Below are 24,197 nucleotides of genomic sequence, written 5' to 3'. Positions count from 1 at the left end.
TGGTGTGGAAGCACATTTACAAGCTGGAGGCTTTTCAAGGTATAGAATACGACATTATTCCATTATGGCTGTTACTGTGGTCTTGCAATCCAGTGTTGCTCAACCACTGGTCTATGGACTGGTACCAGTCACCGGAAGCATAGCTAGTCAGTCTACATGATGAACTGGTAGCCAGCCAGTCAATGGCATCAAAAAGGTTGACAGACAGTGGCTGAATTTGGACATAACATGAAACTGAAGGTCCCTCCACCTCTGGTTTCGGTAGCTGTACATCCAAATGCAGGCAACTGGAGTTAAGTGGGAAAATGGACCGATGGTTTACCTCCCTGAAATCCATTCTGAACCTTTGGTTCAGAGTGGAGTTTCGCCCCCTTCAACTCCAGCTGCACATTACTAACGTTACATCTGAACACCGGTCCGCAGTTTCCCCCTTATGCAACTGGAGTTGAGGGAGAAAGCTCCTCTCTTGCTCTGGCCGCCATTAGCTGTTAGTGCTGTCCTTCATTAAAGGAGGAAGCCCCGGCAGCCAGTTCCCCTTCCTCTCTTCAGTCAGTGTAACTATTGTTAGATCACTCTCCATTTCATCCGAATGCAGATGGGAGAGCAGGGGGAGGGGCATGCAGATCTGTGGGTCCATTGGATCTGTGATTCCATGTTACATCCTAAGGCTCCCACTGTTGCAATCTAGGCAGTTGACTGAAATATAGGAGACCAGACTTGTGCTCCTAAAACTTGTGAATAATGATGTACAGTGTACACATTGTTCACATTTATGCAGAGGCTCTGGGAATCCAAGAATCTTATACACACTTACCCAGCTATGCAAACAACCCTTAAAAAGTTACTAGCCCACACAGAGAAAAATACTACTAACCAGTCTGCCCCAGTACACTGCTTGTGGCACATAAGTAACCTCGACGGAGGGGGAGAGTAGCCCAGTCTTTCCCAGTTATCAGAAGTTTTCTGATTCCTTGGAGGAGATTCTTGCCAGTCAGAGGTGACCAGCTGACCACCTGTTCTAGAAGCCTGTCAGCCTCAAAGCTCTCTCTATTTCCTAATTCCCTAACCTGCCATTTACATTGACAACATTACTGAAATTAACAGTAATATAGTTGGACAGGCAAATGGAGACTTGCAGAAAGAGAAAAGAAACTTCACTACCAAGAAGTTGTCTGTGATACATACAAAGCAGTAATTGTGCTGAAAGTAATGTGAAACCCTGTCCTGCTCAATTGCATTTGATCACTTTCTCCCAAGTGAATCAGTTCCATTTAGACAGGTATATAGAACACATACAGAGAGGTGATTCAGATGAGCCCTTCAATTAAGGGATGCCCAAAAGTGCATCAGGACATTCTGTAGTGACATCAGAATAGGTGCACTCTTGGCACAACCTCATCCTGATCGCATGTACCAGCAGATACCTCCCTCGAACCAGCCCAGTGTCAAAACAACCTACTCAGACCACATTATTGCCTATATTCAGTCCCATAACCTCGGTGCTGGGTAAATTGATGGAAAGCATACTTAAGGACAAAATTTTTAAGCATATAGAAGAAAAGGCCTTGCTGAAGGAGAATCAGCATGGCTTCTGCAAGGGAAAGTCTTGTCTCACTAACCTTTTGGAGTTCTTTGAGAGTGTCAACAGGCATGCGGATAAAGGTAATCCGGTTGACATAGTATACTTGGACTTCCAAAAAGATTTTGATAAAGTTCCCCACCAAAGGCTTTTGAGTAAACTTAGCAGTCAGGGAATGAGGGGACAGGTTCATGTGTGGATTTGTAACTGGTTGAAGAACAGGAAACAGAGAGTAGGAATAAATGGACAGTTTTCACAATGGAGGTAGGTAGGAAGTGGGGTCGCCCAGGGATCTGTACTGGGACCAGTGCTCTTTAACTTGTTCATAAATGATCTGAAGTTGGGATGACCAGCGAAGTGGCCAAATTTGCAGATGACACTAAACTATTTAGGGTAGTAAAATCCACAATGGATTGTGAGGAACTCCAAAAAGATCTCTCCAAACTGGGGGAGTAGGCGACAAAATGGCAAATGCGGTTCAATGTAAACAAGTGTAAAATGATGCACATTGGGGCAAAATAAACTGACTTTACATATACGCTGATGAGATCTGAGCTGTTGGTGAATGACCAGGAGAGAGATCTTTGGGTCATGGTGGGGGCTCATTGAAAGTGTCGTCTCAGTGCACAACAGCTGTGAAAAAGGCTAATTCCATGCTAGGAAACATTAGGAAGGGGACTGAAAATAAAAATGCTAATATTATAATGCCCTTATACAAATCTATGGTGTGGCCACATCTGGAGTTCTGTGTACAGATTTGGTCATCGTATCTTAAGAACAATATTGTAGAACTGGAAAAGGTGCAGAAGAGGGCCACCAAAATGATCAGGGGCCTGTAGCACCTTCCTTATGAGGCTAGGCTACAGCATCTGGGGCTCTTTATAGGGGTGTGCATTTTGGAATTTTCTTGTTTTGATTTGTATCTGAATCGAAACACCCCCGTTTTGTTCTGTACCCAAATTTTCTGAATCCGAATCAGCCCTGTTTTGTTTTTGTAGCCGAATTTTTTGAATCCGAATCCGAATCGATTTGGATTTTTAAAAAGGGTCCAAGGGCAAAAAGAGTGGGTGGTGGTAGTAGTGTCCAATGGGTGGAAGCTACCACCCAAATTCCAAAGGAATTAGGCAAAGGGCTGATATTTTGTGAATTTTTTAAGTTTACACATCTTTAAGAATTTTCCCATAGGGAATAATGGGGATTCCAGCAAATGTATCACTTCAAATCAAGGGGAAAGGGATGACCCAGAGCGGAGTGTGGTGGGTGGTAGTGCCCAATGGGGGCAAGGAAACTTCCAGAATTATGCAGAAAGTTTGCAGACAGGAATCTCTCTCAGCCCTATCTTGGAGAAGCCAGGGAGGGAACTTGAAACCTTCTGCTCTTCCCAGAGCGGCTTCATCTCCCGAGGGGAATGTCTTGCAGTGCTCACACATCAAGTCTCCCATTCATATGCAACCAGGGCAGATCCTGCTTAGCTATGGAGACAAGTCATGCTCAGCCAGAAGACCAGTTCTCCTCTCCATTGGGCAAAGGGCTGATCTTTTGTGAATTGTTGAAGTTTACGCGCCTTTTAAGATTTCTCCCATAGGGAATAATGGAGGTTTCAGCAGCCCCATAATTCCACTTGGGGGGCACTGGGGTTTCCCAGAGTGAGGGGTTGTGTAGTGCACATAGGGTGCCAACCACCTCCATACCCACAAGCCCTTAGGGTACTGGGTTTTGTGTTTCTGAGGTGTTCATTGTAGATTCTCTGGTAGCATATGAGATTTTCAGTGAAAAACAAGAATCCACTCTCATATGCTACCAGAGAATCTACACTCAGAACACCACAGAAACAATAGAACCCAGCACCCCATGGGTTAGCAACCCTTCCCCTGGCCAATGTGGGGTCAGTGAAGAGTGGCAAGAAGCAAAAGAGCCAATGGGGAACAAGGAGGGAATTGTCAGCAGGTCAGCCCATGATTTAGGTCACCGATCAGAAGGGTGGAAGGGTGGGAAATTCAAAGAGATGTCAAACACAAAATGGAGACTGACTCAGAGATCACTACAAAATGGAGGTCCAAAATAACAAAACATTTTGTAGCCGAAACAGGGACATTTTGTTTTGTATACAAAACTTTGGGATCTGGAAAATGGGTGTTTTGTTTTGTCTACAAAACACCTGAAACAGGCTGTTTTGGGTGCAAAACGTTTTGTATCCGAAACGTTTCGCACATCCCTAGCTCTTTACCTTGGAAAAAAGGCGACTAAGGGGAGACATGATCAAGGTGTATAAAATTATGCATGAAGGGCAGAGGGTGGACAGAGAGAAATCTCTCTCTCTCTCTCTCTCTCTCTCTCTCTCTCTCTCTCTCTCTCTCTCTCTCTCTCTCTCTCTCATAATACTAGAACCAGGGCTTGCTCCATGAAATGGAAGGTCAGGAAATTTAGAACCGACAAGAGGAAGTACTTCTTCACACAGTGCATAATTAATCTATGGAATTCTTTGCTTTGGGATGTGGTGATGGCCACCAACTTGGATGGCTTTAAAAGGGGCTTGGACAGATTCATGGTGGACAAGTCTATCAATGTCTACTAGCCTGGTGGCTGTGGGCCATCTCCAGCCTCAGGGGCATGGTGCCTCTCAATACCCGTTGCAGGGGAGCAACAACAAGAGAGAGGGCATGCACATACCCCTAAGGGGTCTGTGGGCTCCCCAGAGGCATGTGGTGGGTCACTATGTGAAACAGGATGCTGGACTAGATGGGCCTTGTGCCTGATCCAGCAGGGCTGTTCTTACATTATTATGTAAATTATGCATTAACTGGGCATCAGTTATTAGATATCAGATCCTGCATGCTGGGAATTACAAAGGATGCAATTCTTAATCTGGAAAATAAGAGTAATCTGGGACTTAACCCTACCTGGAATTCATGCCTGTTAACACAGAAGCCTTCCCTCTGATCCCATATGCCCCCAGAAAGGGAAAGAGAGGGGGATGCTTCTGGTTCCTCTGGCTTTTCTGATAAGCAATTTGTCCTAGTTTACCGCCTTGTTCGCGGGCAATTGGTTAGGGCAGCTAGAAGCAGTTGCTGCCCTAGAGAGCAAGAAGGGGTGACCACTGCTGCTGTTTCTGCCCATTGCTCTCATGCCCAGGTAAACTGGACAATTGGCAGCGGGGAAAGGGGCAGCTGCTACCCAGGTAAGGGAGGGCAAGACACTCTTGCTGCTCCTTCACCTGGACAGCAGCTCTTTTGCTGGTCCTCTACCCACCTAATGTAGCTAGTGAGCTCCTAGGACAGGTAGAAGCAGCTGATTCCAAGTAGACCAACAGCACCCACACCTAAACTTTTTCCTACATTCTGTGGGGAACCTTCTGAGCTGGTCCATTCTGGCTCCTGACCTCCCATTTTTGCAGCCTGCTTCTGCTAATGCCGATTTTCTCCCACTACTCTAGTCCAGAAGAACAATTACAGGATGGAGCGATTGTTTACATGGCTTTTTAAAGCTTGGCACACCACCCTGTTCACACAAAGCGCAGTCCAAGACCCTGAGAATTAATGAGAGCCTTTCATTCACTCACTTGTTCAGGCTCTTATAACGCTTATGAAGGAAACAAATGTTACATCTATTATATTCCAGGTCATCCAAAGGACAGCACCCTTTCTGGAGAGGCTAGGGATTGAACCTGGGTCTTTCTGCAGGCAAAGCAGGTCTTCTGCTACTGAGGTATGGCCCTTCCCCTAACTCAGGGGTTTCCAAATTGAAGATTTGAAGAGCTAGTATTAGAAGGGCTCCCAGGGGCTACTCAGGGCCTTCCTGCCTCCTTACTGCAGCTGCACTATTTGTTCCCCATCTGAGGATTGCCAGCTTGAAGCTGGCACATCCTCAGCAATGTGTCCAGTGCAGAAGAGGAGGGAGGGAGGGGAACACCTTCCTCCTCTGCTCCTAATTGGCTGGCTACATGCTGAAGCTAAGCATATCCTTCACCTCAGCCTGACAGGCTTCAAAAAATTAGCACCAAGTATTCCCATTGAAATTAATAGGGCAAGTGAACTTGTCCCATTAATTTATATAGGATTATTCATTATAACTTCATTATAACTTCCTGACACGCAGGAGAATCCCAGGTTCTAGCTGTAGTGTAGGATAGCATAGCATGGAGCCTAAGCAGACGCACCACCCCACTAAATGAGAGAAGTGTGTGAGGTATATTGGGGGAAGAAGCAGAGGAACCTCAGAGCAACCCCCTAGGAAGCAACAGGTAACAGAGGTTGCCTGTGAAGTAATGTGGTGGCCAAGGAAGAGTCAAGGAGAGAAGAGCTGGTCTTGTGGTAGCAAGCATGACATGTCCCCTTCACTAAGCAGGGTCTGCCCTGGTTGCATATGAATGGGAGACTAGAAGTGTGAGCACTGTAAGACATTCCCCTCAGGGGATGGAGCCGCTCTGTGAAGAGCAGAAGGTTTCAAGATCCTTCCCTGGCAGCATCTCCAAGATAGGGCTGACAGAGATTCCTACCTGCAACCTTGGAGAAGCTGCTGCCAGTCTGTGAAGACAATACTGAGCTAGATAGACCAATGGTCTCACTCAGTATGTGGCAGCTTCCTATGTTCCTAAGGATTTGGAGGCCTATGAAGAATCAGGAAGGAAATGGGTCCTAAGGACGTTCCCTGTCACTCCAGAAGATTTCTGTACTCCAATAAAAATTCAAAAGATTGCACCACTGACCTGTTGCACCATGCTCCCAGGTAGCATGCCAGGTCCCTTTGACAAAGAATTCCCATCATTGTGGGAAGAAATGCCCACAGTGCCTCTCTACCATGGTTGCCAAGGCTGGCCAAGATGCTGCCCTGAATTTTTTTCCCTGTGGGGAAGGCAGTGCTATTTCTTATGTTTCATTGTCCCAGTGCATTAACCCCCCCCCCTTTTTTGCCTGCACACATACACAGATATGAATACGACACTTTATATATCGCTTTTCAACAAAAGTTCCCAAAGCAGTTTACATAGATATAAATAAATAAAAAGGCTCCCTGTCCCCAAAGAGCTCACAAAAAACAGAAGATAGACACCAACAACAGCTACTGAAGGGATGCTGTGCTGGGGATAGATAGGGCCAGTTGCTCTCCCCCTGCTAAATAAAGAGAATCATCACTTTTAAAAGGTGCCTCTTTGCTCATTTAGCAGGGGACACATAATGGTGCAATTGGCAACTTTGTGCTTTGGATAGGCAACTTCCTAACCTGGAATAAGAAATTGCCTAAAGGAAAATGGTGTCTATATCTGACTGAGCTTGGGTACCAGTTGATTAATGATCAGATCAAAAGACAAATGATAGAAGTCCAGCATCTGAACAAATCCATCAGAGCTTCAATAAATGTCCTCAGCTACAAATACCCAACCCACCAATCTGCAAACTGGAAAAAGAAATGCATGTTGTAGTTTTTGCCCAGGAGCATTAGATTGCAAATCTTGCAGAAGGTATGAGGGTAGATTTGTTTGTACAATGCAGAGATTTGCTTGTACAACTCACCTCACTACAATGCTGCTATGCGTTGACTGTGTACAGTTTTTAAAAAAATGTATCAAAGTGTTTTTTTCTGACTTTTTTCCTGTTGTTACTGCAAATAATTTAAAACAGTTAATGTGATTTTTCTAATAAAATGTTTTTAAATACTCTGGTATTATTCCCCCTCATCCACTCTTTAACCAGAACCCTGGCCACACAGTTCTTTCCCCACAACAGTGTAGAAGTAGCTAACCAGGAACATGGGGTTTTTACATGGATATTCATTCATTCGTTCGTTTAGAGCATTTATATACCACTTTCATTTTTTAGAAAAGTTCTCAAAGCAGTTTCCATATCAGCAGGGAATCCCCAACCATGGCCATTCCTCAGGTTGGGAATTTCCTCTTCTCTACTGAATGACCAGCCTGCATGGCTCAATTCCAGCTGGGTTAGGGCCAGAAGGCAGCAATAGAGTGGGTGCTGGTCCCCAAACAGCTGGGGCTCGTTTTCTACCGCTCCAGCTTGTTAGTACAGGCTACTACTGTCCTCCATAGTCCACTGTGCCTCCCCACAAAAATGTCTCTGAGAGACCTGTAATCCTCAGGGATATATTTTGAGGAGGCACAGTAAGCTGCAGAGGGAAGGGAAGGCTGGCAAAAATTGACCCTCTTCCACTGTATTTGTGAACCTTGGGGGGGGTGTGTGTGCACAGCATTAGTCTAGATATCAGCCAATAATTTTACAAGCAACTTAAATTTTTGGTGCGATTTCAAAACATCGGAATATTATCATAATGAATGAAATGTACAGAGGGTTGTTGGGTTGTGTTTTTTTTTTAAAGAAACATTATTTTACTTAATAGAAATCTTTATTTACAATAGGGGCATTTAATACAATATTTTACAACATTCCTATAAAAGAGTTGTTACCCAAAGTTGGCTTTTACATTTTGGTTTGCTGAAATAGCATAAAGCAAAATAAGGTTTTTACATCATTAAACCTGGCATCTTGAGTGAAAACAGTGTTCTATTTACTAGAACAAAAGGTTTTTATTTTTGTCTTATCTTTGGAAACATATGACTCTGGATACAATATAATGCTTTAAAGCCATAGAGTGTCTTCAAGAGCTTTGCATTTTAGGCATAAATGTATTTTGACTCTTGTTTTTTTATATTCAGTAAAGTCTGGTGTTATAAAAAATGCAAGGAAACTACATGTTTTAAAACAATAAAGAGATGAACTACCTAATTTGTACTAATATTTAATACTGTTTTATATCCATGGATGGCAAGCCTCTGAGCAGGAACCAGTACATCAACTTAGATCCTTCCTTTAGAGCTTTGACACTTGGACAAGTGCATTTTTTTGCTTGTCATAACGGCCAACTGTGTGCAACCCAGTTGAAACAAACAAGCTCTCTGTCTCTCATTATCACTCCATTGCAGCCTACTGTGAGGACACATCACATGAAGTCTTCTTACTCCACCACCATGCGGATCAAATTCCCCATACTGATCACTATTTTGGAGGTGGCCATTATTATTTTATTTGGAACACTTGTAAAGTATGAGAAAAGTGACAACTCGACTGCTAAAGCGACATCTCTTAACTTATATCCATGTAAGTGTTGTTATTTATTGTTAACAGATTATATATCTCTAGTTACTTTATATGTAGTATATATTTCTTTGAACATGCAGTCCTTTGAATAAGCATAATACTATGTACAGCCATAAGTTCATCTGCTAAAGTTACAGAACTTGTTGCCATCTCTTTTAATATGTATTTTGTACAGCACAAACTGGTAGAATATGAAATTGCCAAAGTGCAGAAGGTTCCTTCTCACCAAAGCACATTATTTCTCAATAGCAGGCTCATTACAAAATAATTTGGACATGGGGAATCTAACTATTCTGCTTTTATCAACAGCACGAGTTGAGGTATTGTTGCTAGCGAGATCTTACTCAGTTTCTATAATGTTTATGGAATTCAGGCATTAAAAGTGTAAGCTTTGTGCACTTGGATTTGTTTGACTTTACAGATAATACAGAGGATTCTCATTTACAGTTTTGAACTCCTATTTTCTTTCTCTGCCCACTCACAAACAGGGCTGATCTGTCTGAAAGCAGTAAAGGTATTTTACAAAGAGGTATCTTGTAGCATGCTGGCATAAGAGGGACGATTTTTAATTCCTTAAATTGCAGTGGGTTTTTCAAAGGTTCCTGGTGAAAAAGCCTTACTGCATTCCATTTTAACCCGCCATACCTGGTGTTTAGTCATTCGACAGCCATTCTGCAGATCCTTAAAGAAGGTAGACTTTAAAAGTATATTTACCCACTTGGGTGACCACTTCATGCATTTGATGATGAAATGAACTCTGATCCGCAAATGTTTATGCTACAAAATGTGTCAGCTTTGAAGGTTCTAAAAGGTTCTTCATTGTTTTGCTGCAATAGACTGCCATGGATTAAACCTCTTGCATAGCCCTGAATTTGGTTCATTTTTTATATTGTGAGGGACAGACTCACTGTGAATGTGAGCAATATGAATATAATTACAACCCCTCATTTGGATTTTGTGTGGCAGACAATGGAGTATCAGTGAGGGCCAATTCTTAGTAATTAAACTGATGCAGCAGCATAAATAGGTACCTTTTCTGGAGCCTGTCCTCATTGGCACAGGAACACAGAAAGCATGCAACTGCCATATTCATTTAGAGTTATGACTCAGCTGAGTCACTCTCGAGGAAGATTATGTGTCTGGGCATCTGTTTGAGCACTGTGGGCCTGAATCAAGATTCTGAGATTATCACACTGAGGTAAAACACTCCAATGTTCCCCTTTCATAAGAGATAGTCCTAGATTCCAAGTAGCTGTTCCTAGTAGGGATGTGCATAAAACCAGTTTGCCCAGTTCAGTTTGAATTCAAACTGGGTTAAAACCAGGAGGGGGTGGTTCGGTTTTGGTTTTGCTCGAACCCTCCTCTGGTTCGGTTCAAATTCAAACTGTTTTGAACCATTTTGAACTGGTTCAAACTGGTTTGAACCTCCAAAAGTGGGTGGGGTGGTAGCTGTCACCCATGGGTAACTGCCACCCAAACCCCAAAGCAATGGGACATTCGTATGATTCTTTATGAATTTTTGAAATTTATTTTTATTTTTCTCTCATAGGGTATAATGGGACTTGAACCAGCCCATTATTCCCTATCGTGGAGCACCCATGGGTGACAACAACCACCCAAACTCTGAAGCATCCGGGCACCCCTATGATTTTTTATGAATATTTGAAATATTTTCAATTATTTTTCTCATAGGATATAATGGGACATGAACCAGCCCATATCCCCTATTGTGGAGCACCTAGGGGCACAAAAGTGGTGTGGGTGGTAGGTACCCACGGGTGCCTACCACCCACAAAGCCCCAAGGCAATCAGACACTCCTCTGATTATTGATGAATTTTAAAAGTATTTTTGAATTCCTCATAGGGAATAATGAGGATTGCAGCAAATGTATAGCTTCACGTCGGGGGTGGAAGGGGTGTCCTAGAGTGGAGTGTGGTGGGTGGTAGTTCCCAAGGTGGGCAAGGAAGCTATCAGAATTATTTTAAAGGAATTGGGCAAAGGGCTGATTTTTAAGTGATTTTTGAAGTTTATGTGTGTTTAAGGTTTTTCTCCATAATGAAGCATGGAGGTGTCAGCAAATGTATAGCTTCACGTCAGGGGCAAAGGGGTGGCCTAGAGCAGAGTGTGGTGGATAGTAGTGCCCAAGGGGGGCAAGGAAGCTACCAGAATTATTTGAAAGGAATTGGACAAAGGGCTGATTTTTAAGTGATTTTTGAAGTTTATGTGTGTTTAAGGTTAGCAATGAGAATGGATTCATGGTTTGTCATTGAAAATCTACCAAAGAATCTACACTCAGAACACCTCAGAAACAACAAAACCCACTACCCCATGGGTTAGCAACCCATAGGAGTGGTTGGCACGCTCACTCTGGGCCACCCCAGCACCCCCCAAGTGCAGTTATGGGGCTGCTGAAACCTCCATTCTTCCCTATGGAGAAAAACCTTAAAGCCACTTGTGGGGTGCTGAGGTGGCCCAGAGTGAGTGGTGGTCTAGTGCACAGAGGGTGCCAACCATGCTATACAAATGCTATACATTTGCTGCAATCCTCATTATTCCCTATGAGGAATTCAAAAATACTTTTAAAATTCACCAATAATCAGAGGAGTCTCTGATTGCCTTGGGGCTTTGTGGGTGGTAGGCATCCCTGGGTGCCTACCACCCACCCCACTTTTGTGCTCCTAGGTGCTCCGTAATAGGAGATATGGGCTGGTTTGTGTCCCATTATACCCTATGAGAAAAATAATTGAAAATAATTCAAATATTCATAAAAAATCATAGGGGTGCCCAAATGCTTCAGGGTTTGGGTGGTTGTTGTCACCCATGGGTGCTACACAATAGGGAATAATGGGATGGTTCAAGTCCCATTATACCCTATGAGAGAAAAATAAAAATAAATTTCAAAAATTCATAAAGAATTGTACGAGTGTCCCATTGCTTTGGGATTTGGGTGGCAGTTACCCATGGGTGCCAGCTACCATCCCACCCATTTTTGGAGGTTTGAACCAGTTCTAACCAGTTTGAACCAGTTCAAATCAAACCACCCCTAGTTTGGTTCGAATTCGAGCCTCCAGCTCGAACCTGATGGCTGGTTTGGTTCGAATTCAAACCCTGGTTTGAATTCAAACCAGTTCAAGTTTGAACGAGTTCACACATCCCTAGTTCCTAGTCAGTCTCTATTTTGCCTCTGGTTTGTCTCTATTTTGTCTTTTGGGGATAACTTTAAAATTTTGCCAGTTTATGTTGCTAAGGTTTCAGCCCCCTCTCCAGAGTCTTTAAAAAACAAATCTCTGAGGCCCACTTTGGACATGATTTCTGAACCAGCCCCGCACTCACATTACCCTCCTGCTTCCAGCATGTCATTCCCCTTCTGATCTCACAGAACCAGGATAAGTTATCTGACCCACTCCCTTATACTCAGTCTAAACACTCTATAAAGCATTATTTAAATTGGGTGTGAAGAGGCCATTCAAATGAACTGTGTTCCATATGATTATGAGAAGGAAAATGGAATGTCAGTAGGTGGAGCAGAATCTGTGTGCTCACTTTTCTAATCATATATGGGTGGGACCAGCTCAGACGCGTCATCCAAACTGGCCCTGAGTAAACATTCTATCTATAGGCCACATGTATGTAAACAGTATGGCTGCCTTCAGATGTCATGGGAAACTTGAGGCAAACTCATCTCAGGTTCCCACCTCCACCCGTGATGTCTGAATTATTGGAAGTTCTCAGACCCAACTGCAGTTCCAATTCCTTCCCCAAACCTCCGACTGAACCCTCAGTCACAGTCCAGAGGCTGCATGGTTCAGTCTGCTTTGTGCAAGAGGTTTCCTCTTGCCCAAACTGGAGTTAAAGGAAGAAGCTCCTCTCGCTGCTGGAATCTCATTGACTGGCACCCTTCATGGGTTGGAGGAAAGCTGCACAGCCAATCACACCCCCTTTTCAGTCTCCCAGACTGCAAATCACGATTGTCTGAGAGTGCACCGGGGACTCTGAGGGAAACTGTGGGTCTGTTGGACCCACAGTGTGAAGGTATGTCCAATGGCGGCCTATATGTATTATATAGGCATGGGAGTGCCTGTACAGTTACGTTCACTGGCTTTTTTTTTCATTCTCTCATTGTAAAGCTTAAGAATTCTATTGATATTTAAAAATCATTTTTTCCTATCTTCAGGAAGTTTGGAATGGAAAATCTTGTGAGGGGGTATAGAATCATAGGGTTGGGGGGACCCTTGTGGACCATCACGGCCCACATCAGCCCTCTCTTTGATGCAGGAAATCCAGAGCTAGAACATCCTCAACAGATGGCTACCCAGCCTCTGCTTGAAGGCCTCTAGCGAGGCAGAACTCACCACTTCCCTAGGTAATTGACAAACGACTTTTACCATTAAAAACCTTCTCCTGATGTCCAATCTGTTGACGCTGGGATTCTAGTAACATCAGCTTCAGCAGCAATGTCTCCTAATGACCACCAGGGGCTTTAGAGCTTAGATAGAGAGTGCAGGATTCCTAGAGTAGTCTCCTAGTAGTTTGTTCTCTTAGTGTAGTCTCTCTCTGAACTAGCAATTAGTTAGGCCGCCTTCGGACGTAATGCAGAACCACGTGCACTCCCCCCACACCCCCGGCTGTCCCATCCACATCTGAACGTCTTGCGGAGCATCCTCTCTGCTGTCAGGGAGACTGCAGAGAGGTGGGAAGCTGGCTATGCAGGTTTCCTTCTTTCATGAAGGGAAGCCCGCACAGCCAATAGCAGCGGGAGTGAGGGAGGAGCTTCCTTCCTCAGCTCTGGCTTGGGAGTTGGCTAACAGCAGTGCCAGCTTTCAGACATAACACTGGCACCGCCGAACTGGAGGTGGAGGCCACAAAACTTTGAGATAACCAAAGGTACAGAATGGAGTTTGGAGAGGGAAAATGCAGGTCCTCCTCCCGCCCTCTTTTCCTGTAACTGGTTGCTCACATTCGGACGTATGGTTAGTGAAACCAGAGGTGAAGAGACCTCCAGTTTTGTGTTATGTGCAAATGTGGCCTTAGTTTCTCTCTCTCTCTCCTCCCTGCAACCATGAGCTCAGCTAGAACAGGCTGAAGGCTTTCCTATATTGTTTGCAACTTCTAAATAAATCCTTGTTTCTTCAAATTGAAACAACTGTTTCCAGACCTCCTGCTTGGCTGAATTCTCACTATTCTAGTTTTACTCTGCTGATTGGGGTTGATCTGCCATTCTCCCCTACACAATCAAAATCTACCCTCCTGTAACTTAAGCCCATTAGATATGGTCCTGCTCTTTCGGACTTCAGGGAATAAGGGAAAGCTTCCTTCCATCCTTCCTCCTCAGGATTGTTTTGCAGAGTTCAGACTCTCTTTGTTGTCATCATCTGAACCTGTTGCAATTTGCCTATTTAAAGCATGAAGCACATAACTGGACACACACGCTACTCCAGACAAAGTTTGATTACCGTAGAATAAAATGGAACAATTACTTCTCATGACATGGAAACGTTGGTTCTATTAATGCAGCCTAAATCATATTAACCTTTTAAATTCATGTTCAGCCTGTGGTCAGCTGCAGTCCCAAGCTGCTTTTCATATGTGCTACTGCCAAGCCAGGTATCCTCCATCCCACATCTGTGCAGTTGATTTTTTTTTTTTTTTTAAGTACAGAATTTTGGTCGTCTGGGGCCCCCTCGGATCCCAATCCCATCGCTCCTCCCCTGGATAGCCCTGATCGGCTGCCCAGGTTTAAAGTGAGGTGGGAGGACAAGTGCACGACTCCTACCCCACTCTCTGCTCATCTGGGGCTCTGTGCTGCTGGCAGCAGCTCCCAGGCTTCTGGCAGCCATCTTTGTCATAGAGCCAGAGGGAAGGCAGTGTGGAGCTTCCCTAATGCACCACGCTGCTCGTGCTGTGCATTGTGGGATGCCTGGTGGCCCTGGCTTGTTGAGTTCACCGCTGTGCTGCTCATGTGGGTGAATGGGTGGTGGAGCCCTGATGGAGAAATGGTCATCTAAGGAAAGGCAGGTGGGCCCCCTTCCTTCCCCCCAGCCCACCCCCTTCTGGTCATGTGGACAAACTCACTATGTGGCAGTGCAAATCTGAATGTGGCATGCTGCAGAATGTATTGCCATGTGCTGTATGTATTTAATGGGATATGTGCAATTGACATCTTTGCAATGTATTTGTGTGCTACAGGACGTGTCATTGTGTGATGGTGTTTGTGTGTGGCCTGTTACTTGTGCAGGAATCTGGCAAGGGTTCTCCTTATTTATTTATTTTATTTATGGTTACATTTATATACCGCCTTTCATTAAAACAATCCCAAGATGGTTTACACAAAAATTAAAAACAAGACTATAAAGAATGACACAATTAAAATATTAAGCTAAAATATAAAACAAATCTGATTAAAAAGATTTAAAATGCAAGCATAAAAACTGTAAAAAAAATACGAAGAAGCAGCAGTAGAGACAATCATGTAAAAGCCTGGGTAAAAAGCCAAGATTTAACACACTTTCTAAAAACTGTGATGGAGACCAAGAAGCGAATAGCCACCAGGAGGGCATTCCAGAGTCCGGGGGCAGCAACAGAGAAGGCCCTGTCTCCTATACAAGTAAAGGTGGATTCCCTAGCTTAAGGATGGGATGGGGGGAGCGAAAGGGTACTTTTTGCCTTTAACTTTCAGGTGGTGGTGGCAGCGGAAGCCCCCCAACCTCTCTTCTGGAATCCCAAATGAGAGCTTGGAACAGCTGTAGTCTGGTTCATGTCTCTGTACACACATGGAGGCCATTTTTGTGGCCTCCTAATGGCAAATGGCCTCCGGAGGCCATTTGCATCACCACGTAATTTGCAGGGTGATGCAAATTGCCTCTGCATCACAAAGATTGCCTCCATGTGTGCGCAGAGCCCTGAATCAGGCCGCAGCAAGCACAGGCTGTCATTCAGGAGGCTGGCGGGGTGTTTGGAGGAGCCCCCACCACTGATGTCTCCATCGTGGCCTTGGCTGCCATCTGAAAGTTAAAGGTTAAAAGTACCCTTTCACTCACCACCCCCCTGCATTACTTGTAAAAGGGAATCCTGACCAGATTCCCCTTTACAAGTCTACCCACCAAGTTGGCCTGTGAACCAGTTCTGCCTGGTTCGATGGCTAGGCTGGACTCAGTTCAGCCAAGACCGAGACCAAACTGGCAAAACTGGTTCCATGCACATCCCTAGTGTCCTGCAACTCAGATTTGTGTGTGGTGTATTGCTGTATGTTGTGTAATGCATTTGTGTGCTGAGGTGCACGTTGGCAATGAATAGCTCTCATTTATTAAATTGTGAGATGTCACACAAACCTATACTGAATAGTAATAGGCAGACTTGTTTAATGTAATCAGTTCTAGAAAGTAAATGATTTGCCTTGCTTAGAGGCAAGCAAGTTTGACTTTTGGGTTTTGCATTCTGCTTCATGCAGGATGTGGCAGTGACTGTTACTGTGCACATCCATATTTATGCAACAAACAGTGATAGGAAGCAAAGTATCAGGCTTCCAGTATGCTAAATTTTAAAAAAAACAACCACCTTTAATAATGGACAGATTTTTAAAACGCACATGAAAATAATATTTTTAAAATATGTCTGTTAATTAACTTTTAATAAAAGATATTACAATATCTTCCCAGGAACTGCATGTTTACACTGCCATGATTATTAGGTGACTTTTCTGAGTTTGGCAATGGTTTGTCCTGATTTCTGTATTTAGAAATGGTTGCCTGTGGCCAACATCCAGACTAATGCTCTGTGCATGCTGCAGAGTGAGCATGCAGCTGCTGCTTTCCCAACTAAAGCAGCATGGATACTCATGTGTGGGAGAGGTGATTTTCACTGATTGACTCTTCTCTGAAGCACTATCCACTACAATAGTCTCCTCCCCTCATGCACAAGTGTGCATGCTGCCTTACTTGGGAATGCAGCAGCTGCATACTCCCTTCCTTTGCTGTATGCATGCAGCATTTGTCTGGATGTTGGTCCGTATCTTTGTCATGTGACAAAATATTGGTTCCTTTATGAAAAGTAATTAGAAATAAGGAGAAATTGGTGTGTGTGTGTGTGTGTGTGTGTGTGTGTGTGTGTGTGTGTGTGTTAGGATGAAGCTAGTCATATAACCCTAAAGCATTGCCATACTTTTCCTTCCACAGACTTTCAGGATGTTCACGTGATGATATTTGTTGGGTTTGGTTTCTTGATGACCTTTCTGAAGAAATATAGCTTCACCAGTGTTGGTATCAACATGCTCATTGCTGCCTTGGGTCTCCAGTGGGGCATCCTCCTACAGGGATTTTGGCATATGGATTCCAACAACATTCACGTTAACACGGAGAGGTAATGGTAGCATTTTGACAAGCACCCATCACTTTGGAGGTTCAGGATTAGCTTTTCAGCAGCTTCCTCCAAAGCTCATTAGCTTTCATAAAGAGTCCTGTGACAACCTGAGGGCTAAAAATATTTTGGAGGCAATAAAACAACAACAACAATAATATGTGTTAATAAATCAGATGCATGGTGGTATCTAAGTTGGCTGGCATATCCCACTTCGTGCATCTGATAAAATGCACCAGATGATCAGTTGTTTGGCGGGTTGGGGCTCGCTGAGGCAGAATATGCCAGGATTGTGCACTGCTGCCTCCCTGCCTGTCTTCCTTTCTGTCTGCCTGCCAATCCCTAGCTCTTCTGGGCAGTGGACACAGGAAGTCCAAAGGGGCAGAGGTAGAGGGCACTGTCAAGCAGTGAGAGTTACCTCGCTGCCTATGCATGCTGCCTGAGCTTGCTGCCACCTCCTTGCTGGTGCTCCAAGAGTTGTCCTGACTTCAGCGGCTGCTCACCACTTCAGCCAGGTTTGTCTCTCAAGAACACTGTGTGAAACCAAAGGGCGTGTGTATGTGTGTGTTTATAGAAGCACTAGATTATTATTATTATTTCTTGTTTACACAGTCAGACAGGTGTTATTGACTGGTTTGTTTTATCAAGACATTGAGTCCTTCCCAAGGACCTGGGATGGCTGAATTTTATTGTCAGTTGTTATAGATATCGCCGCAGAATATAAGCTGTTCCCAGTAAAGCTGCTTTTTGTAATTGGCTGATGGTGATTTCTGTGGCCCCTATGGTGTTGAGGTGCTCTTCAAGGTCTTTTGGAACTGCACCCAGGGCGCCAATTACCACTGGGATTATTTTGGTCTTTTTCTGCCACAGCCTTTCAATTTCAATTTGTAAATCTTTGTATTTGGTGATTTTTTCTATTTCTTTTTCTTCTATTCTGCTATCCCCTGGTATTGCTATGTCAATTATTTTGACTTGTTTTTCTTTCTTCTCGACTACAGTTATATCTGGTGTATTGTGTGGCAGATGTTTGTCTGTTTGTAGTTGGAAGTCCCATAATATTTTTACATCTTCATTTCCGACCACTTTTTTCAATTTGATGGTCCCACCAATTTTTGGCTACAGGTAGCTTGTATTTTTTGCAGATGTTCCAGTGTATCATCCCTGCTACCTTGTCATGCCTTTGTTTGTAGTCAGTCTGTGCAATCTTTTTACAACAGCTGATTAGATGGTCCACTGTTTCATCTGCTTCTTTACAAAGGTGGCACTTGCTGTTTGTGGTTGATTTTTCGACTTTTGCTCTTATTGCATTTGTTCTTAGTGACTGTTCTTGCACAGCCAGTATTAAACCCTCTGTTTCTTTCTTCAAGTTGCCATTCTTAAGCCATTGCCAGGTCTTGCTGATGTCTGATTTTCCACTTATATTGTGCAAATATTGACCATGCAGGGGCTTATTTCTCCATTTTTCTGCTTGGTTCTTGACTTGTTCTTTCTTGTAGGCCTGCTTTCTTTCATTGGTCTTGAATAGTTTCGCGTTATTGACCACTTTAAGTGCATCTTCTTCACTATCATTGATATATTCTTCAAGGCCTCTTTTCTCCTCCTCTACTGTTCGATGGACTTGCAGCATTCCTCTTCCACTTGAGCTGCGAAGGAGGTATAGCCTATCTACATGACTGCGGGGGTGCAGAGCATGATTGATGGTCATGATTTTCCTGGTCTTACGATCCAGCGTCTCTAGCTCTGCCTGGGTCCAGTCTATTATTCCTGCACTGTATCTGATAACAGGTATAGCCCAGGTGTTTATGGCTTGTATGGTGTTCCCACCATTGAGTTTGGACTTGAGGATTTTTCTAACTCTCCTGATGTATTCACTTCCCATTTTTCTTTTAACTTCAGTGTGTGCGATGCTATCAGCCTGGAGAATGCCCAAGTATTTGTAATGTTCTTTCTCTTCCAGGTTCTTGATCTTGCTTCCATTGGGTAGTTCTTCTTCTTCTTCTTCTTCTTCTTCTTCTTCTTCTTATTATTATTATTATTATTATTATTATTATTATTATTATTACATGTATATCCCGCTCTTCCTCCAAGGAGCCCAGAGCGGTGTACTACATACTTAGGTTTCTCCTCACAACAACCCTGTGAAGTAGGTTAGGCTGAGAGAGAAGTGACTGGCCCAGAGTCACCCAGCTAGTATCATGGCTGAATGGGGATTTGAACTCAGGTCTCTCTGGTCCTAGTCCAGCACTCTAGCCAATGTCTAGCCTAGTCCAGCACTCTAGATGCACTAATAAATTCTACAGTGAGGTATGTGTGCTCAAGAATGTGTGAAACCATGGTGTGTGTGTGTGTGTGTGTGTGTGTGTGTGTGTGTGTGTCTACAGACAGGGAGGCTGTTTATTTTGCAAGGGTGGGGGGGCATAAGCCCATTAGGTCCAGGATCCAAATTTACCCTGCTCCAACAGTTAGCCAATTATTTCTTTTAGAATGATAGATAGTTCCAAAGCTACATTTACTCAACTCCATTTCCATCCACAAATCTTGCTACTATTGCATTCTCTATTGCTGCATTTCACCCTTGTTTCAACAAGAACGAAGCTAAAAAATCAGGTTTAGATTTATTACGGTTCCATACCGTGATGTTTTCAAATAAGGTTCTTCCCCACCCCCACCCCCCGCTTAATAGTAGCTATGTTTCTTATCCAAAGTCATGCATTTCTCCTGTGGGCTGGATGCACATCTAGAAACTCAGTCCCTAAAACCAAACCCTTTAATGTGTCCTCATTTTAGTGTTCCTGTCTGACTTCCAAAGCTACCCAGAGTCACCTGGTTCCAGAGCTAACTTTCACACAGAATCAAGTGAAACCCATTGCTTTTAAGGGATCTGTGTCGCACCAAAAGTTGTTAACAGCATTTTGTATGTCTTCAGAAAACATTGGAGAGTAACTGGACTCCCATTATTTTCCCAGCTCCAAATTGCACATGTCAGTCCAAATATAATTGGGTTGTATTTCAGCATTGTAAAAACACTGAATTCAGTAAATAAAAGTAAAATATATCAATGAAACAACTGCAGTTAGAATGAATTTCACTGGCAGCATATATGTAAACTGAATTGCTAGGGGTTCTAGCAGTGACTATAATTATTTTTAGTGCAAAAAATACACAACAGTTAGTCAGTTGCTGCAAGAAAAATTATGGGTAGCTGCGTTGGCCCATTAGAAAAAACAGAAAAGCAAAAGAGGTTAATAGGTTTTAAGACTGCATAAAACCTCCTGTACTTCATCTTAAACTGTTACACACTGCAGAGCTAGAGGACCTTGCCTCATGCCCTACTTAGTCTCTTCCCCTCACACTTTGTTTTGCTTAACAAAAGCCTGTTTGTGAGTTCTGAAGAATACAAAGGCTTTTCCACCACACACAATGTGATATTTTACTTTCTCCAGCAATTATCCTATTTTGGCTTTTGTATGCAGTCCTTGCTAGGAATCCAGGTATCTTTCCTCAAGGGGGTGCTGTTGTCAATGAGTTGTGCTGAATTCAGTGTCTTTGCTAAATGGTGGCAAGTCCTGTTCTGGGACAGCATCTGAAAACACAAGGGCTCTTCTGTGTTGGCGTTCTGGTCCAGGTGGAAGAGCTTTTTATTCTGGAAGACTGTTAACTACCCCATATCTGAATTGGTGCTCCTGGATCTTTGAAGCTTTTGTTTGCCTCTGGATTGTGACTTTTCTTTTTTCCTTGCTGTGCTTGTTTTAAACTATTTGGATATTTTTCTTGTTCTTTTTATTGATATGCTGAGGCCATAGTGGTCTATTGCACATTACCTTCAGTTCCTCATATTGAGGCAAAAATGCAGCATAAAAGTCCTTTTCATTATTTATTTTGTTTATGGATTCATACTTTCATGAAAGTTATAGCCCAAGAAGCTATAACTTTAGTGAATACATAATTAATTAATTAATCAAAGCAATGATTATTTGTTTGTTCATGGTTTCCCATTCATCAAGATCTCCAACCCAATGGTATGAGGCACAGTTGAGCAGTGTAACAAGGTCATCTCACCTGTTGTTTGTGTGAGGAAGAGAGGGACAAGAGACACAGAGTGGTTGTAGTTCTGGGACATCTAGTTTGTGTTAGAAGTGAGAATTCTAAAGCATTGCTCTTAGCACCACAGCAACCTCTTCTGGCCACTAGAGGCATGAGGAGTTAGGTTAATAGATCTCTCTTGGTAAGTAAAAAGTCCATTAGAATTGTTCAGTTGCTGTCATTCCAGGACATCTAGGAAGAGGATTTTAATGTTTCTCCTCAAACCCCTCAGTGGTTTGGCCCTCAGAGTGACTTACATCCAGTTTCCATCTGGTCCCCATTCAAGTAGAGTATAGGGCCAAAACTATTTAGCTTCTGCTGCGGAACAGGATCACGTTAGGGGTATGCATAAAACTGGTTCAGGCAGTTCGGTTCAAATTCGAACTGAACTGCCAGTCTGCGAGCAGGTTTAATCGAACTGGCCAGCAGTCCGGTCCATTCGGTTGACCCGGATTGAGAGCTGTGCTTGTAAGGGGAATCCAGTAAGGATTCCCCTTTGCAATCAAAGGGGTGGGAGAATCTTTTAAAAGTGTTGACTGGGGGGCCGCGAGAGGGCACCTTACCAGCTTCATCAGTGGCTGTGGTGCAGTGGTGGAAGTGCAGCAGCAGCAGCTCCCCTAAACCCCGCCAGTGCTCCCCCTAGCAGTGCGGGCCGGTGGCAGCTTTGTCCCAGACTCTGCACATCCACAGTGGCTGGAACCGGGCTGGCAGTGGTCTGCGCTGCTGAATGGGGGAGTACCGGCGGGGTTTAGAGGAGCCGCATCGCTGCAGCTGATGACAACGAAGCCAGTAAGCTTCCCTCAAACCACCACCCCCAGACGCCCTTGGAACACTTTTAAAAGATTCCCCCACTCTTTTGCTTCTAAATGGGAATCCTCACTGGTTTCCCATTTACAAACATAGCCCTTGAACTGGGTTGAACTGGTTCATATTGGACTGGGCCCAGTCTGTTTCAAACTTGGAAAGGCCACCTTTTTTTTTAATTAGGCTGGTCACGTTTGAGTTCGAACTGGTTGAATCAGGCCAGTTTGAATCGAACCCAGTTCAATTTGAACCAGTTCAGCAAACCCCTACATAGGAACATAGGAAGTCCATTGGTCTATCTAGCTCAGTATTGTCTTCATAGACTGGCAGCGGCTTCTCCAAGGTTGCAGGCAGGAATCTCTCTCAGCCCTGTCTTGAAGATGCTAGGGAGGAAACTTGAAACCTTCTGCAGCAACATCCACCTCTAAGGGGAATATCTTACAGTGCTCACATGTGGTCTCCCATTCAAATGTAACCAGAGCAGGCACTGCTTAGCTAGGGGGATAAATCATGCTTGCTACCACAAGACCAGCTCTCCTCTCACGTGCATTTATTTCATTTTCTGGTCCCTAGTGCATAATAACCTCATAGTATTATTTTAAACTGTATTTTGTTTTTGTTTTTCCCATTTCACATTGAAAGTATGATCAGTGCAGACTTCAGCACAGCTACAGTCCTGATCTCATTTGGAGCTGTCCTGGGGAGAACAAGTCCAGTCCAGATGCTGATAATGACCATTCTGGAAATCACCCTCTTTGCAGTCAATGAACACATTGTTTTTAAAATATTCAAGGTACAAATTTTCAGTAATATATGAATTGAGGAAGAAAAACTATTTTATCCACATCAAAATGCTCCTATGTTGTAGGAGAAGCCTATTAAATAAATAAATAAATAAATAAATAAATAAATAAATAAATAAATAACTATGTCACTTTTTAATTTTAATTTTCATTTTGTTTTGTTTCATTAATAAAGACGGCAATTACCTCCTCTGCTTCTGCTTTGCTCTTGTGGAATATCTTGACCTCCATGCTGCATAGAAAGGGCAGCTTCACACATTATAAAGAACTCACCTTCAACAGAATGGCTAGAGCCCCAAGAATGCACACACACCCTACTTCTGGTGTCTGAAAGGACATGTCGAGATTGGGTGTGTTGTACAAACCTGCCATTCTTAGCCTATTCTATACTACTTACAGTCCGGAACCCAACATCTGTAACTAAGATCTAACCTGAGGGATAGAAGGGTTCCAGACTGCAAGTAGGGTAGAATATGCCAGAACTGGTGGAGCTGTATGACACATCAATGTTGACACATTCCTTCCAGCACTGGAAGGAGGGCACCCAGGCATTCTTGGGGTTCCAGCCACTCATCCAAATTTCAGGTTAAGCGTGATGTGTGAAGCTGTTCAAAGATTCTCTTTGTAAGGGAGACACATGACTTTATAACTTTTTAAACACACTAACCATTTATTCTGTCATCAATCTCTTTACTATGAACAGTCTTCCCCGAGTCAAAAAAACAAAACTGAAGAATGATTTTATTTTTTAATTCTTTATAGTTGCAAATGATTGATTCACAATTAAATCAGTAGATACAAGATTAACAAAGAATACATCTCTACAAGACAGTAGAGAGAGGTAAATACGGTTAAATTGCATATCAGATTAAACAGAGTTCCTAGGTAAATTAAATATTAAAATTGAATTGAAAATTCTGAGGCTTAAAATTATTGCCCAGGAATTATTATTACAAAAAGGAACTGTTGTACTAAGTAGATGTTATTTCTTGGAAGTAAAATTTGAGAATATAGTTTGAGAGCCAAAATGAGAAAGAAGCCTACATTTCCTCATAGCAAAAACAGTGTACAGTTAGTGTAACAATTACAATTGTTAAAATGGCTGTCTCCAGATGAGGCTAAATGTGACATTAGAGCGTTCATTTTTTCCTAAGGTTGAATAGCAGCTGTTGGGATTGGGACTGATCAGGATTGGGACTGTGGCATGCAGAGAGGGATATTTAACCCCTTCCCCTTGCACATGATCCCAACAAAAATCACTCCCTCAAGCAGAGGCTTAGCTAGCCCGCTGGCAGCCTGTGTGTGGCCGCGGTGGGCGCCCGATAGCCCCGCCCCCTGTGTCTGACATCAAACGCAGGGGATAGCCACACCCCCGCGTCTGACATCAGATGTGGGAGGCGTGGTCTGGCTCCCGAACGGAGCCTTGAGGCTCCGTTCGGGAGAAGCAGCTTAACTGCTGAAGGGGCCAT

The 24,197-nt window shown here is 43.5% G+C and overlaps 1 protein-coding gene across 8 annotated transcripts in view; it reads left to right on the top strand.

The window, feature by feature from the left end:
* Positions 1-24,197, top strand: part of RHAG (Rh associated glycoprotein) — a 54,569-nt gene that overhangs the window by 7,820 nt on the left and 22,552 nt on the right. Inside the window, exons 2-4 of one of the 8 annotated variants that reach the window (XM_053284156.1) lie at positions 8,511-8,685; positions 16,858-17,041; positions 22,568-22,718. In XM_053284156.1, the coding sequence (XP_053140131.1) occupies positions 8,532-8,685; positions 16,858-17,041; positions 22,568-22,718 (489 nt within the window). In that variant the 5' untranslated portion in view covers positions 8,511-8,531. Of the gene's footprint in view, positions 1-8,510; positions 8,686-12,471; positions 12,719-12,752; positions 12,772-13,257; positions 13,673-14,585; positions 14,702-16,857; positions 17,042-22,567; positions 22,719-24,197 lie in introns of those variants that run through there. The other 7 variants (XM_053284155.1, XM_053284163.1, XM_053284157.1 and 4 more) reach the window with 7 other exon arrangements.

Source organism: Hemicordylus capensis, chromosome 1 (genome assembly GCF_027244095.1).
Source record: "Hemicordylus capensis ecotype Gifberg chromosome 1, rHemCap1.1.pri, whole genome shotgun sequence".
NCBI lineage: Eukaryota > Metazoa > Chordata > Lepidosauria > Squamata > Cordylidae > Hemicordylus > Hemicordylus capensis.
This window is presented reverse-complemented; position numbering and strand designations above follow the sequence as displayed.